Raw genomic sequence first — 17,777 nt, 5'->3', positions numbered from 1 at the left:
TAGAGACATTATTTGGTTTTTGTGCACGTCAGCAAGCCATTGACATATGTTTATCCCTATTTTCCCCAGTCTTTGAAGCATATTTCCTACATTACTTCTTTTATTTATTTATTTATTTTTTGTTCAGTCATTTAATTTAGATGTGTTTTGTTGTTGTTATGTTTTTTATTTTATTTTTTGGTTATCTGCCCTTTTTAACCCTTTCAGTTGTGAGTTTAAAATATTCTAGCGGTGCCCCAGGGTGAGTTTTTTAACCGTTATTTTAGAACGTTGCCCCTTACTGTTTCCATGGCGACGCGTCATGATTGTCATGTGACACACCGCGGCCACAATACCTAGATAGCAAAATGTGTCATCCTTGCTCCATTTCTGGTCCAGTTCTGGCTGGGTCCCCGGCCCAAAGCTGGCCCACAGTGAAAACGATCTTATTCATTGATGTGGCCCAGATCTGGCAGCACACTGCAATATGACTTGTATTGTTTTATGTAGCCCAGGTCTGGCCCAGACACTGTAAGACAGATCTGGCTGAGATTCGGCTTGGTCCCCGGGCCAGATGTGGTCCAAAAGCTACTAAAGGTAATTCATTTTAACAGGGAAACACAAATTCAAACATTTACAAAATAAACAATTACACTATAACATTAACATGTATTAGCAATTATAAACTATTCATCATAGAATAAATAAATATATTATGATTAGCAAATTTATAAGACCACCTATCATAATAAAGAGAAAAGACAAATATTTTAGAAATCTGTAAAATACTTATTTAAAACTAAAAAATTGGATTGTCTTATATTAGACACAATGGTGGTCTAATAAATTTGTTAAGCACTTTATACATTTTCATGATTTTCAATATTCAAACACACACAATTATTGCAATTTCTTACCAATAGATGGTCCAACGATCTTCACAATATCATAAACCTTCCAGTTAGGGTTTGGTGGAGAAATGTTTTTAATGTTTGAGAGTGATGATGTCCATCGACACTTCAATGTTCAATTGTCATAAAAAATCCAACTGATTGGTACGACAGATGTCTGTCCATCACGGAATAGACAAATTCGATACTGAAAGACGCACACACACACATTAATCACAGTCTTTGGATCAAAAATCAGAGTAACATGCAATAAAACAAGGCAAAAACCCACCCATTAATGACTTAAGTACAAATCAAACTGAATGCATGAGCGGTATAAGCGCTACCGCATTGGATTCATCTTTATCAATCAATGACAAAGGTATCATGATTGCTTTATGTCTCAGTTGAGCTGTGTCAGCATTTTAGTGTGATTCAGAAATCCTTTGAATATGCCAATGGTTCTGGAGTCACATGGCTTAGTGTACAAAGGCTCCATTCTGCAAAAAACCTCACAAAAATACAGATTTTCTTGAACTTCATGTATACGGCAGTAGCTATCATTGGTCATTCTGTAGCATTCTTTTCTGTCTGGCGTACCAGAGTTAACATTAGATTTCTTAACTTGATATTGCTTGCCTCTCTGCCAATCTGTTGAATCATTATTATACTGGAATCAGTGGATCACTTGAACCCTGGATAAACCTCTTGATTTGACCCATATTGTTCTCAAACTTGTACGCTGAACAATAGTGTAATGATCTGTTGTCAGTGAGATGTAGCAAGCAATGCACATTATATGAGATGAAACTCATGCAATATAACTCATGCACTCAATTTTCAGTTAAAGGCATTTCTTTATTGAATTCAGAGATCTCTCTCTTTATTGACTAACAAGATAACAAAGCATCTCATGAGAATAAAAATGAAGAAGGGGCCAGCTGCAAAACTAAATTACAGTATATCTTACATCTGTGTTTTTTAAAATACACCATAAGTAGAAGTTGTTTTAAAAGCAACAATGAAGAACAAATAAATATAAATGTCAATTTCTCTTAAAAGTGTCACAGCATCTTCATCATTTCATCATCATTAAAAAAAAAAAACGTCAAAGGCGACCACAAACTCTTCAGCAGCTGGAAACCTATATCAGGCAAGAATGGGTCCAAATTCAACACCAAAACTCCAGAAACTCATAACCTCGATGCCCAGATACCTTCAAACTGTTTTGAAAAGTAGAGGAGATGCTACACCATGGTAAACATGCCTCCGTCCCAACTATTTTGAGACCTGTAGCAGGCATCAAATCTGAAATGAGCTCATTTAGTGGATAAAAGTGTACAATTTCTCAATTTAAACATTTGTTATGTTCTATTATGAATAAAATATTGGCTCATGTGATTTAAAAGTCTTTTATTCAATTTTAAAAACATCCCAACATTTCCGGAATTCGGGTTGTAGACAAACTACAATTGATCCATATGCATTATAAGCAAACTAAACACAAAACAAAACATGTAGGAATGCACAACGATATAATTAATATCTTAAAGTGAAATGACATACGAGAAGAAAACTTTTATATATTGTTGTTTGGGAACATCTTTGAGTTGATCTGAATCTCACAGATGAATCTGCTGGTCTTGAAGATGAACTTTAATCAATGTGAAAACTACAGAAATTGTTTCTTTTTTCTTTTTCCTGCTGCATGTTAGAGCTGATTAGGACAGATTTATAGAGAAGAGATTTTACATTATTGTGTCACGTTTGATGAGGATGCGGCATGAGACCTGAAAGATGATCTACTTACTATGAATCCTTTTTGAAGGCACGAGTAGGATTGAGTGAAAGTCTTCCCGCATGCAGTGCAGTGATACGGTTTCTCTCCAGTGTGGATCCTCTCATGTGTTTTCAGATTTCCTGACAGATTGAATCTCTTGTTGCAGTGTGAACACTTGTAAGGTTTCTCTCCAGTGTGGATCCTCTGATGTCGTTTCAACTGATCAGCTTTAATAAAAGTCTTCTCACACTCAAAGCACATATATTCTCTCACACCAGTGTGTATCTTCTGATGTACTTTTAAACTCTGCAGCAGTGAAAAACTCTTTCCACAGAAAGAACATGAATGTGGTTTCTAAAATTAACTTTCAGGTGCACCTTCAGGTTTGAAACCCACAAAAAAAAGAAAGAGAGACAGCAACACTTACAGTCTTCATTTATCACTTCCTTTGACCATGTGACTAAAAACCAGATGTGAGACATTCAAACAGGCCAATCAGCAGGTCACAGCTTCCCCCCCCATCCCCCATGCTAAAACCTCTGTGTCTGCAGGAATTACCAATGGCCCTTTTGTTACGAAGAAGGTTTGGGACAGGAAAGTCTTTGTTTACTTTTAACTCTACATCTTCAATGCGTTCTGGCTTTCAATAATAATTTCTTCAAGAAAGAGGTAAGAATGAACGTGGCGTCCTCCATGATTTCTATTCTTTTTAACAACAAAGCACTCAAATGCAACAAACTTGTAATTATAACTTCAGAAGTAGGAAGAAGGATATTTGCTGACATAAGGTAGGAAGAAGGATATTTGCAATCCATCCAATGCCCCGGTAAGAAAAGCTTTTACACAAACAACAGTTGCAAGAAAAAAAAAGTTTACAGAAGCTAAAGTAAAAAAAGTTAAAAGCTAAAAGTCAGATTAGACGGCTGCTAACATTGTGAACTTCATTTCAAATGAATGTAAAATAAATCAGTTCATATTATAATAAATTTGTACCTTGAGTGTTGTAAAAAATGAAGGGGAAACATTAAACTAATAAATAATATAGGGGGGACTTTCTATCTCCAGCAAACAAAATAGGGACTGAAACTCAAATGTTCAAATGATGTCACTTCCTGGATGTTACCATTAAAAAGAACATGCTTTAAAAGGGAAGAAACAAATGGAAATTGTGCTGAGTGAAAAATATTGGCCGGTTTTAGTTTAAAATAATTATTATGTAATGTTTTTTTTTTTTTCAGAAAAGTATATTAATGTTAACGTTATGTTTATAATATAATATTATAATTGTGGATTTGATTAAGCATCGAATAGTTCTCACTGTAGAAACATTGGATGTAAATGTATTTTTTTAATATAGATATTTGTACCTTAATTTGTAAAAATTTGTCAAAATTATCATAATATGGTGTAGCTGTTGTCTGCTTTCACTTCACATGATTTATTTATATTTTTACCTTTTTTAACTTTAATTTCAGATCTAATGGAGGAGAAACAACATCATGTCAAAACTGGAGAAAAAACTCACTCACAGACTGAAAGGGTTTCTTTACTGAAAAGAAGAGACAAGAAAAGAACCTGCACTCAGTGTGGAAAGAGTCTGACAAGCAAACAGCATCTCAAACATCACATGAGGATCCACACTGGAGAGAAACCATTCACATGTGATCAGTGCGGGAAGAGATTCACACGATCAGCAACCCTTAAGGACCACATGAAGATCCACACCGGAGAGAAACTGCATGAATGTGATCAATGTGGAAAAACATTTTTTAGAGCTTCAGACCTGAAGAATCACATGACAGTTCATTCAAAGGAGAAACCACATTCATGTTCTTTGTGTGGAAAGAGTTTTTCACTGCTGCAGAGTTTAAAAGCACATCAGAAGATACACACTGGTGTGAGAGAATATATGTGCTTTGTGTGTGAGAAGACTTTTATTAAAGCTGAACATTTGAAACAGCACCAGAGGATCCACACTGGAGAGAAACCTTACATGTGTTCACATTGTGACAAGAGATTCAGTCGGTCAGGACATCTGAAAACACATGAGAGGATCCACACTGGAGAGAAACCGTATCACTGCACTGCATGCGGGAAGACTTTCGCTGATTCATCTTCTCTACGCAGGCATAAAATATACAATCACAATAAGTAGTTTATCTTCAGGTCCACTGCTATCAAGTGCTACACCGCATCTCTTCCATATTAATTGACCAATTCTGGTAATGGGCCGATTCCTGTACTGTATTTGCATGCTTTGTTTAGATTGTCTCCACCTCTATGTATCCCTCCCCCTCGAAATTTATATAAACTACAATGTATACTGTTTGAGTCAGACTTGGATGACTACAGCGACGCACAGCGAGTTCTCAATAAAGAGTAACTTATCCCAAAGTCTCCTGGTCTCTGCTTTGACGAAGGAAAAGTTCCCAACACTATCTAAAGAAGGGTTTGTCTTTATAAATGACAAAACACTCAGAATAAAGTGAGATGATCCTGAATGTCTTGTTTAATGAGTGTTTATAGTCTGAGGATCATCAATATTATCAGCTGTTGAAAATCCTCTTTATTTCATGTCAATAGATCCTGTTTTCACCTCATTCATTATGCTGATGACCTCAGATCTGTTAATTACCACATTAAGCTCATTTTATTGCTGTTAACAGACTTCAGCAACCAACACAACCAGCTATTGTGATGTTACAAGATGTAACTTTCATTTAATGGAATTCTTTAATACTGTTTATTCTTTAATACATTTTAGGTAAACCAATTATGAGAATAAAAGGGTCTTCATCTAAGGATAGAATATGATGAGCAAGTCTGAGAATGTGGTAACACGATCACCACCAATATTTAAAATTTTATTAAAAATGTCACACTATTGGTGTAAAATATATAAAAAAATTACACCAATATTAATTGATACATAATTATTAACTAATTTTAAATTAATTAGCTGCCCAACATATTTCCCTCATCATTGTTATGACAAAATTTCCTTTCATTCTGTCTCTTCCTTTTTAAAACTAAAGCATTTTTAAAATGTCAACAACCAGGAAGTGACATAATTTGAATGCTTTCTAGAATACAAACATAGCGAATAAGAAAATAAATGTAAAAAAAAACAAAGAGCTCAGGTCATATTTAGTTTGACTTGCTGATGTTGAATGTTTATCAAACCTCCTTTCACTGAACATTTGATCAAAACGTCTCAGGTTACGTATGTAACCCCGGTTCCCTGAAGGGAACGAGACGCTGCGTCGATCGACGCTACGGGAACGCCTTCAGCGTGACCGCGCTCTGAACTAGAGTGTAATCTGTCCAATGAAAGGGCGAGACGTCATAGGCGGGTGACGTCACCGACCGGAAAGCATAAAAGCACGTGCGGCGGAGCCGGCGTTTGCTTCCAGGAATGAAGCAAGCGCCTGCAGGGATGCAGGGAGTATGGCCTCGAGACGCAGCATCTCGTTCCCTTCAGGGAACCGGGGTTACATACGTAACCTGAGACGTTCCCTTCCAGGAACTCGAGCTGCGTCGATCGACCCTACGGGAACGAGATGCCCACGCCACCAGACTTCCAAGTCCCTGCCCTGTGTGTATCCCTCAGGAGCACTACAAGGGCGATAGAACAGAAGAGCCTGGAGTGACCCGCAGATCAAGGCCATAGAATCGAACAAAGGTGAGGGGCGTGGACCAACCTGCAGCATTGCAGATGTCCTGCATAGGAACACCTGCTAGAAAGGCCTTAGAGGCCGCCATACCCCGGGTAGAGTGAGCCTTAACCCCCATAGGCGAGGGGAGACTGGAGGACTCAAAAGCAAGAGAAATCGCATCCACAATCCACCTGCTAAGGGTCTGCTTAGAAGCAGGCAGACCCCGCTGAGGAGGACCGAAGCATACCAGCAGTTGGTCCGTCCTTCTGCACAGGGCAGTTCTGTGGACATAAGCGTCCAGTACTCGAACTGGGCACATACAATTACGCTTCCGCTGGTCGGGCTCCCGGAATGGAGGAGGACTGAATGCCTGCAGCACGACGGGCTGTGGTCTAAAGGAAGGGACTTTAGGGACATAACCCGCTCGAGGGTAGAGGAAGGCTTTGGCCAGACCGGGCGCAAAGTCGAGAAATGAAGGGGCCACAGAAAGGGCCTGTAAATCCCCAACTCTCTTCAGAGAAGAAATCGCCAAGAGAAAGGTAGTCTTTAAAGTGAGAAGGCGATCAGAGATCTCTTCAATGGGCTCAAATGGAGGCTTACAGAGAGCTTCTAAAACCACAACCAGGTCCCAGGTAGGGACCGGGATCGTACTGGAGGCCTCAGCGCACCGCGGAGGAAATGTGTAACCAGGGGGTGTTGACCCACTGTAAAGCCACCGAGAAGGTTCTTTACAGTGGGTCAACAACAGTGGGTCAAACCTTCAGAGTGGAGTGAGTAACCCCTGCGGAGAAACGGGCCTGCAGGAACTCCAGCACTGTACCAACCGGGCAGTTAACTGGGTCAAAGTGGCGGTCTCCACACCAAGAAGTGAAAGATCTCCACTTCAGGGCATACAGTTTCCTCATAGAGGGAGCTCTGGACTGGAGGATGGTCTCAGCAACCTCAGTTGAGAGACCGGAAGCTACGAGCTGCGCCCCCTCAGAGGCCATACCCGCAGCTTCCACAACTCCGGGCGGGGGTGGAAGATAGTGCCCCCCACTTGTGAGAGGAGATCTCTCCTGACGGGAATCTCCCACGGAGAGCCGTCGAGGAGAGAAATCAGGTCCGAGAACCATACTCGGCCCGGCCAGAACGGTGCTACTAACAGTAGGCCGCACTCTCGGCAGAACTCCCGGGAGCAGAGCGATCGGGGAAAAGCGTACAGGCGAAGCCTCGGCCAAGCCTGTACCATAGCGTCCAGTCCCAGAGGAGCTGGAGGAACTAGAGAGAACCAGAGGGGACATTGCGCTGTATCCTGAGTCGCAAATAAGTCCACCTGAGCCTGGCCAAATTTTCTCCATATCTGCTTCACCACCTCGGGGTGAAGCATCCATTGCCCGGGCCTCGGCCCCTGCCTCGACAGGATGTCTGCTCCCACATTGAGATACACAGGGATATAGATGGCTCTCAGCGAGCGAAATTTGCCCTGGGACCACACAAGGATCTGATGCGCCAGCTTGTATAAGGGGTGCGAACGCAGACCTCCCTGGTGGTTGATATAAGAGACCACCGCTGTGCTGTCGGTGCGCACCAACACATGTGATCTCTTAGGTCTGGGAGAAAGTGCTTGAGTGCACGAAACACGGCCAACATTTCCAAACAATTGATATGCCACATTAGGTGGCGACTGCTCCACAGACCGCAGGCAGGATGGCAAGAACAAGCCGGGCCCTGAGACAAGAACCAAGCTTGGCTCCACATGTCTAAGGCACGTAGGCATCGCCGTGTGACCTTGATCATGTGAAGCGGGTTTCCCCTCGGGGAGAACCCCTTGGTCTTGAGCCACCACTGTAGGGGCCTCATGTACAGCAGGCCAAAAGGTATCACGTTGGACGCAGCTGCCATGAGCCATAGCAGTCTCTAAAATTGCTTCACAGTGAATGACTGGCCTTCTTTCACTCTCTTGACTGAGGTGAGAATCGACTCGATCCGAGCAGGAGACATACGTGCCTGCATCGTGGTCGAATCCCACACTACACCAAGATAAGTGGTTCTCTGAACCGGAGAAAGCACACTTTTCTTGGCGTTCAGCCTCAACCCCAGCACTTCCATGTGCGCGAGAACGACATCTCGATGCCGAGAGGCCAGTAGCTCTGATTGAGCTAGAATCAACCAAGCGTCGATATAATTGAGTATGCGGATGCCCTGCAGTCGCAAGGGATATACCCGTTCTCACTCATCCCCGCCACATGACCATAATTACCCGAGGCGGGGATGGAGAGACCTGCCGAGAAAGGATTATCCCACGATCTCGACACCTCGGTGTGGAGATCGGAAAAAAACGGCAGGCTCCGAAGTGGAGGTGACGGCCTGATGCGCAGAAATCTCTCATCTAATTTACTTCTGTGCGGTTCGACTGAAGTCTTGGGCGGGCCAACTGATATTCAATTTGGCTGCCGCGCAGGTTATCACCTCCACTAACTCCTCATACTGGGGCGACTGAGGGTGCGAAACCTCATCGACGCTCTCCATCTCAACCTCCTCGGAGGAAGAGAGGAGAAGCGTCGAGCCGCGCCCCGGGGGGAAGAAACCGCGGAGCAGGCTTCCGACGCCGGGGAGCGGCCGCTGGGTCTGATAGGCGGGGAAGGAGATAGGGCATGGCCCGTCTCGCCTCCCACTAACAGATCCATCTGTGAACCCCACGAGTGCAGCCGCGGGGAACGCTGGCGAAGGCTCCCTCGCAAAAGAGAGCCTTCCGGGAGCGAAGTGCACGCAAAGATAGAAGCTCGCAAGCTCGAGAGGCGACTCAGCGTGACTTGCTCCCAAGAAAGACCACACACAGATCGTGAGTATCCCCCGCAGTGATATAACACCTGCAAGGGGGAACACACGGTCTGAAATGCGATCTGCTGTCGCCCAAGTGCTTTATTTTTTGAGCACTTTTTGCCATGATGAAATGGAGCTTATAATGTGATCTTTTTGGAGACAGACAACACTAAATAAAACTCACAACAGGCAAGGACAATACACACAGACAGAGAGGCCATTGCTGAATGACAAAAAGCAAACGCCGTCTCCACCGCACGTGCTTTTATGCTTTCCGGTCGGTGACGTCACCCGCCTATGACGTCTCGCCCTTTCATTGGACAGATTACACTCTAGTTCAGAGTGCGGTCACGCTGAAGGCGATCCCGTAGTGTCGATCGACGCAGCTCGAGTTCCTGGAAGGGAACAAGAAAATGAAAGACAATTGAGTTTCAGGATTAGTTTTGTACCCTGAACATAGAAAGTCTCATCTATATTATTTATTGGTTTAGGTTATTTTCCTACTAAAACAGTAAACCTGATGAACTGCTTTATAACCTAATGGTTCTTCAGTCTCATTGATGAAGGATGAAGAATAAACACCAACCTGTTTGTTCTTCAGTGTGTTTCATTCTGCAGGGTTCTGGATCTCTCATGTTCTCTCTGTCCTTCAATAAACTCTGTCTCTGCAGATTTCACTTCTTCCTGATGCTTGTACTTGTAGGCTGAAATAAAAATAAATAAATGATCTATTATTATTTATCTTTTCTCTCATTAATATACAGGCACATAAAAAAATATATATATATATATATATAAACACATACAATTAAAAGACACCAAATATAAAACATGTAAGAATTTTAAAAGTGAAAGAACCAATGAATTGAGTTTAACTTAATTTGTTTTCATATGTTCTGGTTTTGTGTTTTATATTCACGGTTCATCGATTAATGAATAATCTACGTGTGCTATCTGGGGTTGTATCATTAATTACTCGTCTTTTCTCCACATGAATAAAGATGAGGACATACAATGTTATTTGAGAGGAAAGCCTTTTAAAAAGACAAACCCTGTGTCAGAAATCGCCCAATACGCTTAAATAGGGCTCTTTTTGAGTAGACAGCTATTTTCTGTGGTGTCTGAAACCTTAGTAAACATTATCGAGTGCACTCATTCAATCCCACAATGCACAGCAATAACGAGTATACAACTGATGTATGCCCAACAGCTAGAGAATACCCATAATGCACTGTGAGAGTCGCCAGAAGATGGTGTCCACAGCTGAACCTTCCATCCATTCATTTTACAAAGCGCTCGTCCACAGCGTAATACAAAACAGATATAAATTCATTGTAAATGTAATAGTTTAATTAGGGTTTATACATAATTTCCATGACAGAGTTCAAGATAAATCCTTTCATACTGGAGCTGTTAGTTTGCTAGTTTCAAATGATTATTAAACAGCTGCACTTAAATGTATCAAAAGATATAAAGCAATTCAATGTGAAATTGCCATGTTACTTAAAACAGTTACACGATCTCTCTTACATTTTATACACATTGTTATTCTATTTAATTTTATATTATAAGTTAGATATGTGTCTGTCTGTTGCTAACAATCACAAATCCTCTCATTACAACAAACACAGCGGAAACACAATGTGAATAAAAGATGGTTTTGTCAGATGAACTGATTAAAACAGGAGTTTTCACACACAGTGAGTTTGTTCTGAACTGACTGACAGCTTCAGTGTTTAGAAATGCTGTGTCTTTTACTCACTGTTTGTGTCCTTTTATTCACAATTTGAAGAAAAGTTTGTTTTTCATGAGACTTTGTGACTTTTCCTACACAAGTACAAAAAATGACAGAAATATGTTTAAATGTTATAATGGTGATTTCTGGTCATTATTCTGCTGGCTATGATGGATAGTATTTAGATGATAATATTATGATTGTCTTTGGGTCTTTCCATATGTTTTATGATAATATTATGATTGTCTTTGGGTCTTATATGTTTTATGATAATATTATGATTGTCTTTGGGTCTTATATGTTTTATGATAATATTATGATTGTCTTTGGGTCTTCCCATATGTTTTATGATAATATTATGATTGTCTTTGGGTCTTATATGTTTTATGATAATATTATGATTGTCTTTGGGTCTTTCCATATGTTTTATGATAATATTATGATTGTCTTTGGGTCTTTCCATATGTTTTATGATAATATTATGATTGTCTTTGGGTCTTTCCATATGTTTTATGATAATATTATGATTGTCTTTGGGTCTTTCCATATGTTTTGATCTACGGTTGGTTTCGCCTCGCGGTGATGACGTCATCAGTCGTGCGCGCGCGCGCTTCAGTGTGGCGGTTTTCTGAGGTAAACAGTTCACTATTATTTCACTTAATTGTAAAATACACTTTACAGCGTTTGTTTGAGCAGTATTTTTACAGAATCGTATCTGAATTATTTTCATCAGGTTCGGTGCTGTGTGTGTGTCTGCTAACACTTATATTTAAAGAGTCAATTGTTTGTTTCTCTTCACACAGAAAACGGTAAGTTGTAGGGAAATACTTTGTTGTTATGAATGCGGTAAATAAAATTAGAAACATATTCAGATTCATATCATATGTTTGATAAAAATGGGTTTCTACCAGCAAATATTCAGAATAAAGTGAAATGATCCTGAATGTCTTGTGTAATGAGTGTTTATAGTCTGAGGATCATCAATATTATCAGCTGCTGAAAATCCTCTTTATTTCATGTCAATAGATCCTGTTTTCACCTCATTCATTATGCTGATGACCTCAGATCTGTTAATTGCCACATTAAGCTCATTTTATTGCTGTTAATTCAAGAAAACAACACAATCAGCTATTGTGACATTACAAGATATAACTTAAGTATCACAACAGCATTTGTTCATTAATCTCTGATAAACCATGTTTCATATAAAAACAAAACTAAAACATTTAAAAACAAATTAAGTTAAAATCAATTCATTTGTGGTTTATTTGTATCTTGCAAATTTGTAAAATTATATTTCTATTTATGTTTATTCTTTCACTTTTTTAATTCTTACATTGTTTGTATTTGGTGTCTTTTAACTGTATGCGTTTTCCCCTTATATTTCTGTGCCTGTATATTAATGAGAGAAAAGATAATAGATGGATTTATTTTTTTTTTTTTTTTTTTTATTTCAGCGTACAAGCATCAGAGCATCAGGAAGAAGTGAAATCTGCAGAGACAGAGTTTATTGAAGGACAGAGAGAACATGAGAGATCCAGAACCCTGCAGAATGAAACACACTGAAGAACAAACAGGTTGGTGATTAAGCCCAATTTATACTTCTGCGTCGGACCTACGCCGCAGCTCTCTGCTTCAGATACCTCGAAGTAAGAGGTATCTGACATATGACATAACATTGACCTTTTATATGAAGTGTTCAGAGCCATAGGCTATAATATGTTGTTTTTAGATAAATCGCTCAGAGGGGTCTATTCTGTCCTCTGCATGTGTGTGTGTCGAGCATGCATATACAGATATGCCAAACATTGCAAGGAGATGATCGAGCACATTTTCTCTTTACTTTTGCTTGAGTGCAATCATGTAGTTCAATCTCCGTTACATTCTTGTGTGAAACTGCTAAATAAATACAATAAATGCTTACTTAAATAAAACCAAACAAAATATAGTGACTCGTTATACAATGTTTACATTTACACGCACCCTGTTGCTGTGGGGGTGGTGATGGCGCAGTGGATAAGACACATGCCTTTGGTGTGAGAGACCCGGGTTCGAATCCACTGTGAGACACCAATGTGTTCCTGAGCAAGACACTTAACCCCTAGTTGCTCCAGAGGCGTGCGACCTCTGACATATATAGCAATTGTAAGTCGCTTTGGATAAAAGCGTCAGCTAAATGAATAAATGTAAATGTAAATGTAAATGTAAACTGGCCTGTCAATCATCTTGGCACAGTTAACATCCTCCACATTTCATTTCATACCATATTGGAGAGAAAAAAGTAGTTTGTTGATCTACCAGTCTGTTCTCTTTCATGCATTGAGCTCTGCTCATATTTTCTGCATAATGATGCATTTAAAAGTTAACGACCAAATTAATGTTTATAAAAGTTCACATTGCTGTTGCAGATGAAATATAACACGGATGACAATAAATAAATATATTTTACCAGGTTAAATGTTAATTATTAGTAACTCAAACCCCTTTTTGTAAACCTCTCTACCTAACCGTCGATCGCACGCATCCACCACGTTTGTAGTTTTTCTAACGCGTTTTATACGTGTTTGCAGTTCTGGACTGAATCCTACGCCAAAGCGCAATGGTTTGTGGGCAATTATAGCCATTAGATTGTGCACGGATCCACACTTCAAAAATCGGCCTGAAATAGTAGACCATCCAGGGATTTTTGGCATACTCTTTTCGACATACTATGCTTTTGGACACACTTATTGTAATCTCACATACTATTTTGGATGGATAGTATGAACATTGGGACGCAGGGAAAGTTTTATCAAACTGGATTTTATAAACCCCCACCGAACCCCCAACGGCGCCCGGGGAGCAGTTGGGGGTTCGGTGCCTTGCTCAAGGGCACCTCAGTCGTGGTATTGAGGGTGGAGAGAGCGCTGTACATTCACTCCCCCCACCTACAATTCCTGCCGGCCCGAGACTCGAACCCGCAACCTTTGGATTACGAGTCCAACTCTCTAACCATTAGGCCACGACTTCCCCTAAACACAGGCATTAGACATGGCATAATAGGGTTTGACCAACCAGTTGTTAGACAGAGGTTATTTATATGTACAAATCATCCAAGCACTCGATTTCTAGCCATTTCAAATATACATTTGATTAACATTGCTAAATATGATTAAACTGGAAAGAAATGAAAGATTCATTGTCAAAAGAATTCCAGGTGCAGTTTCCTCTCAGCCAATTAGATTTCACGCAGTATTTTTATCGGTCAGTCATAGAAGTCTGATTGGTTAAAGCTTTATTCTGGATGTGCCAGAACTTTCTTCAGTTAAACAAGGAGAAAACTGAAGTCATTGCATTTGGAAACAAAGAAGTAGTTCTCAAGGTGAATGCATACCTTGACTCTAGGGGTCAAACAACTAAAAATCAAGTCAGAAATCTTGGGGTGATTCTGGAGACAGACCTTAGTTTCAATAGTCATGTCAAAGCAGTAACTAAATCAGCATACTATCATCTCAAAAACATTGCAAGAATTAGATGTTTTGTTTCCAATCAAGACTTGGAGAAACTTGTTCATGCCTTTATCAGCAGCAGGGTGGATTACTGTAATGGTCTCCTCACCGGCCTTCCCAAGAAGACCATTAGACAACTGCAGCTCATCCAGAACACTGCTGCCAGGATTCTGACTAGAACCAGAAAATCTGAGCATATCACACCAGTCCTCAGGTCCTTACACTGGCTTCCAGTTACATTTAGGATTGATTTTAAAGTACTTTTACTCGTTTATAAGTCACTCAATGGCCCAGGACCTAAATATATTGCTGATATGCTCACTGAATATAAACCGAACAGACCACTCAGATCATTAGGATCGAGTCAGTTAGAAACACCAAGGGTTCACACAAAACAAGGGGAGTCTGCTTTTAGCTATTATGCGGCCCGCAGTTGGAACCAGCTTCCAGAAGAGATCAGATGTGCTAAAACATTAGCCACATTTAAATCAAGACTCAAAACTCATCTGTTTAACTGTGCATTTGTTGAATGAGCACTGTGCTTTATGTCCCAACTGACTGCAATGAATTTTATGTATAATCATTTTCTTTAAATTTATTTTAAATCAATTTCTATATCATTTTAAAATTCCTTGTTTTTATTATTTTTATTTCCATGTTTTTATTGATTTTTAATGTCTATTTCACTTTCTTTTATGTAAAGCACTTTGAATTACCACTGTGTATGAAACGTGCTATATAAATAAACTTGCCTTGCCTTTATTTATATATCACCTTTTAAAACAAAAGCTTTGTCTTTACAAAGTGCTTTACAGGGAGATGCATGTGTTCATTCATAGAAAAGAACAAAATAAAAACATAAAAGAGATACAGTAATACAAAGTACAATAACCAGTGTATGTTAAAACAAAAATACAACAATAAAAAATCAAGGAAAGGCCCTTGTAAACAAATGTTTTGACATATTTTTTTTTAAAGTGCGTAATAACTTTTGACTGTGTAATTCTGTTGCAAAAATAAATAATCTTTAGCGCAAGAGCACAGAGAGATTTGCGAGTGTAAAGGACAAGGTTTGAGCACACACACTTGAGCGAGAGCAAAGGAAATCCACATGCGAGTGGAGAGATTTGTGCTTGCACACTATATTAATCTACTTTCATGCTACAGTAATGCGCTCTCAACATTCATTATATCTGTTCAAGTTTCATATATAAGTTTCTGTAAGTTACAACAAATGCGACTCTCACTAAACATGCACACACTCACATCACTGAAGCTCACTGATGCCGTCTTGTGCACCTAACCCATGATCAAACACTGAATAGTTTTTACTACAGAAACATGGGTTTTTACCCATATATTTAAAAATAAATCATTGTACCCCATCTCTTAAAAATGATTGTAATTTTACATAGTCTGCTTTCACTTTACATTTCTCTGATTTATTTATATTGTAACATTTTATAACTCTTTCATAACACTTTATATTGTAACACTTTCATTTCAGATCTGATGGAGGAGAATGAGGCGAGTGAAGCGCAGAAACATCATCATGGCAAAACTAGCAAAAAAACTCACTCACAGACTGAAAGAGTTTCTTTACTGAAAATAAGAGACAAGAAAAGTTTCACCTGCACTCAGTGTGGAAAGAGTTTGTCAAGCAAGAAGAGTCTCAATGTTCACATGAGGATCCACACTGGAGAGAAACCATTCACATGTGATCAGTGCGGGATGAGTTTCACACAATCAGCAAACCTTCACAGACACATGAAGATCCACACTGGAGAGAAACTGCATGAATGTGATCAATGTGGAAAAACATTTTCATGGGCTTCAAACCTGAAGAGTCACCTGAAAATTCATTCAGAGGAGAAACCACATTCATGTTCTTTATGTGGAGAGAGTTTTTCACGGCTGAAGAATTTAAAAGTTCATCAGAAGATACACACTGGTGAAAAAGCTCATATGTGCTTTGAGTGTGAGAAGACTTTTATTAGAGCTGATCAATTGAAACGGCACCAGATGATGCACACTGGAGAGAAACCTTACAAGTGTTCACACTGTGACAAGAGATTCAGTCAGACAGGAGACCTGACATCACACGAGAGGATCCACACTGGAGAGAAACCATACATGTGTTCACACTGCAACAAGACATTCAGTCAGACATCAAATCTGAAAAGACATGAGAGGATCCACACTGGAGAGAAACCTTACATGTGTTCACACTGCGACAAGACATTCAGTCAGACAGTAAATCTGGACAGACATGAGAGTACCCACACTCGAGAGAAACCGTATCACTGCACTGCATGCAGGAAGACTTTCTGTCATTCATCAGCTTTATGTAGTCATACAAAACACAAACACAATAAGTAGATCATAGATCCAGCACTTTTAAGTCTGAGGTTTCAACCTTTCCAAAACGTGACACTCTAATGCAGTGGTTCCCAAACCTGTCCTGGAGGCATTTGTATGTCTCCCTTTTCTAACACACCTGATTCCACTCATCAGCTCGTTAGTAGAGACTGCAATAACTAAATTGAGTGTGTCTGATTAGGGATATAAATGTGCAGGACAGGTTTGGGAACCACTGCTCTAATGCATTGAGTAATAAAATCTGTCCTAACCAGCCAGAGTGAACGACAGGACAAAGAAACATCATCAATAGTTTTCAAAGTGAATAAAGTTCATCTTCAAGATCAACGGTTTCATTTGTGAGATTCAGATCAGTTCAAAGATGAGTCTCCACTGCCCTTCTGTGTTCGTCATTTCTCACCAGTGTATGCGCTACCAGCAGTTTCTGTGAGATTCAGATCACCACAAAGATGGAATTTCTCCCCAAGGAACAATATCTAAAGTTTTATTCTTGTATTCAACTTTGCTTTATTAAATAAATTATATTATGCTTTATTACAAGATTCATTTTATGTTCATAATGTTCTTCTAATGCTTATTTGTAGAAGGTTTTTTTTTGCACAAAGGAATCATTAAATTTCAATTTGATAAAAAGTAGTCTATTCCTGACCTTAAGCATCCTATTCCAGAATTGGAATAGATTTTGGATTCCCAAGCCTAGGTATGGGTTAAAATGTTAAATAAATTGCTCTTTTTTTTTTTTTTTTACAAAACACCAAGCCGCTCACCAGTGTGGCAATTTTGTTTCATTACTAATTGATGGATGTCTAAAATATAAAAATAAGGAGAAACCTAAAACAGGCCCGAGGCTGTATACTCTGCGGGACAGGAGTGATTATTATTACTGACCACATGGTATCAGAGTAATGAGGTTAGGAGAACGTTCTGGGAACCTTCAGAGAACGTAAACGGAACGTTACCTTTAGGTTTAGTGAACGTTCTATTTACGTTAAGAAAACTTTCCTGGCTACCCAAAAAACCAAAAATTGTTAGCTGGGTTCTAACAAATATATTCCTATTGTTTAT

General features: G+C 39.5%; 1 protein-coding gene across 2 annotated transcripts; it reads left to right on the top strand.

Annotated features, from left to right (window-relative positions):
- Positions 1-11,459: 11,459 nt before the first annotated feature.
- LOC306867816 (uncharacterized protein) lies at positions 11,460-17,340 on the top strand. Of its 2 annotated transcripts, XM_079413712.1 has the most exons (4): positions 11,460-11,478; positions 11,579-11,654; positions 12,303-12,422; positions 15,841-17,340. In XM_079413712.1, exons 3-4 carry the CDS (start codon positions 12,374-12,376, stop codon positions 16,710-16,712), a joined length of 921 nt encoding a protein of 306 aa, XP_079269838.1. In that variant the 5' UTR covers positions 11,460-11,478; positions 11,579-11,654; positions 12,303-12,373; the 3' UTR covers positions 16,713-17,340. The 2 variants fall into 2 exon arrangements, with proteins under 2 accessions (XP_079269838.1, XP_079269837.1); XM_079413711.1 differs by having other exon boundaries at positions 11,465-11,654.
- The last annotated feature ends 437 nt before the right edge of the window (positions 17,341-17,777 follow it).

This window comes from Barbus barbus (genome assembly GCF_936440315.1).
Source record: "Barbus barbus genome assembly, chromosome: 49".
Classification (NCBI taxonomy): domain Eukaryota; kingdom Metazoa; phylum Chordata; class Actinopteri; order Cypriniformes; family Cyprinidae; genus Barbus; species Barbus barbus.
Note: the sequence above shows the minus strand (reverse complement) of the source record. Positions and strands in the feature narration are given on the sequence as shown.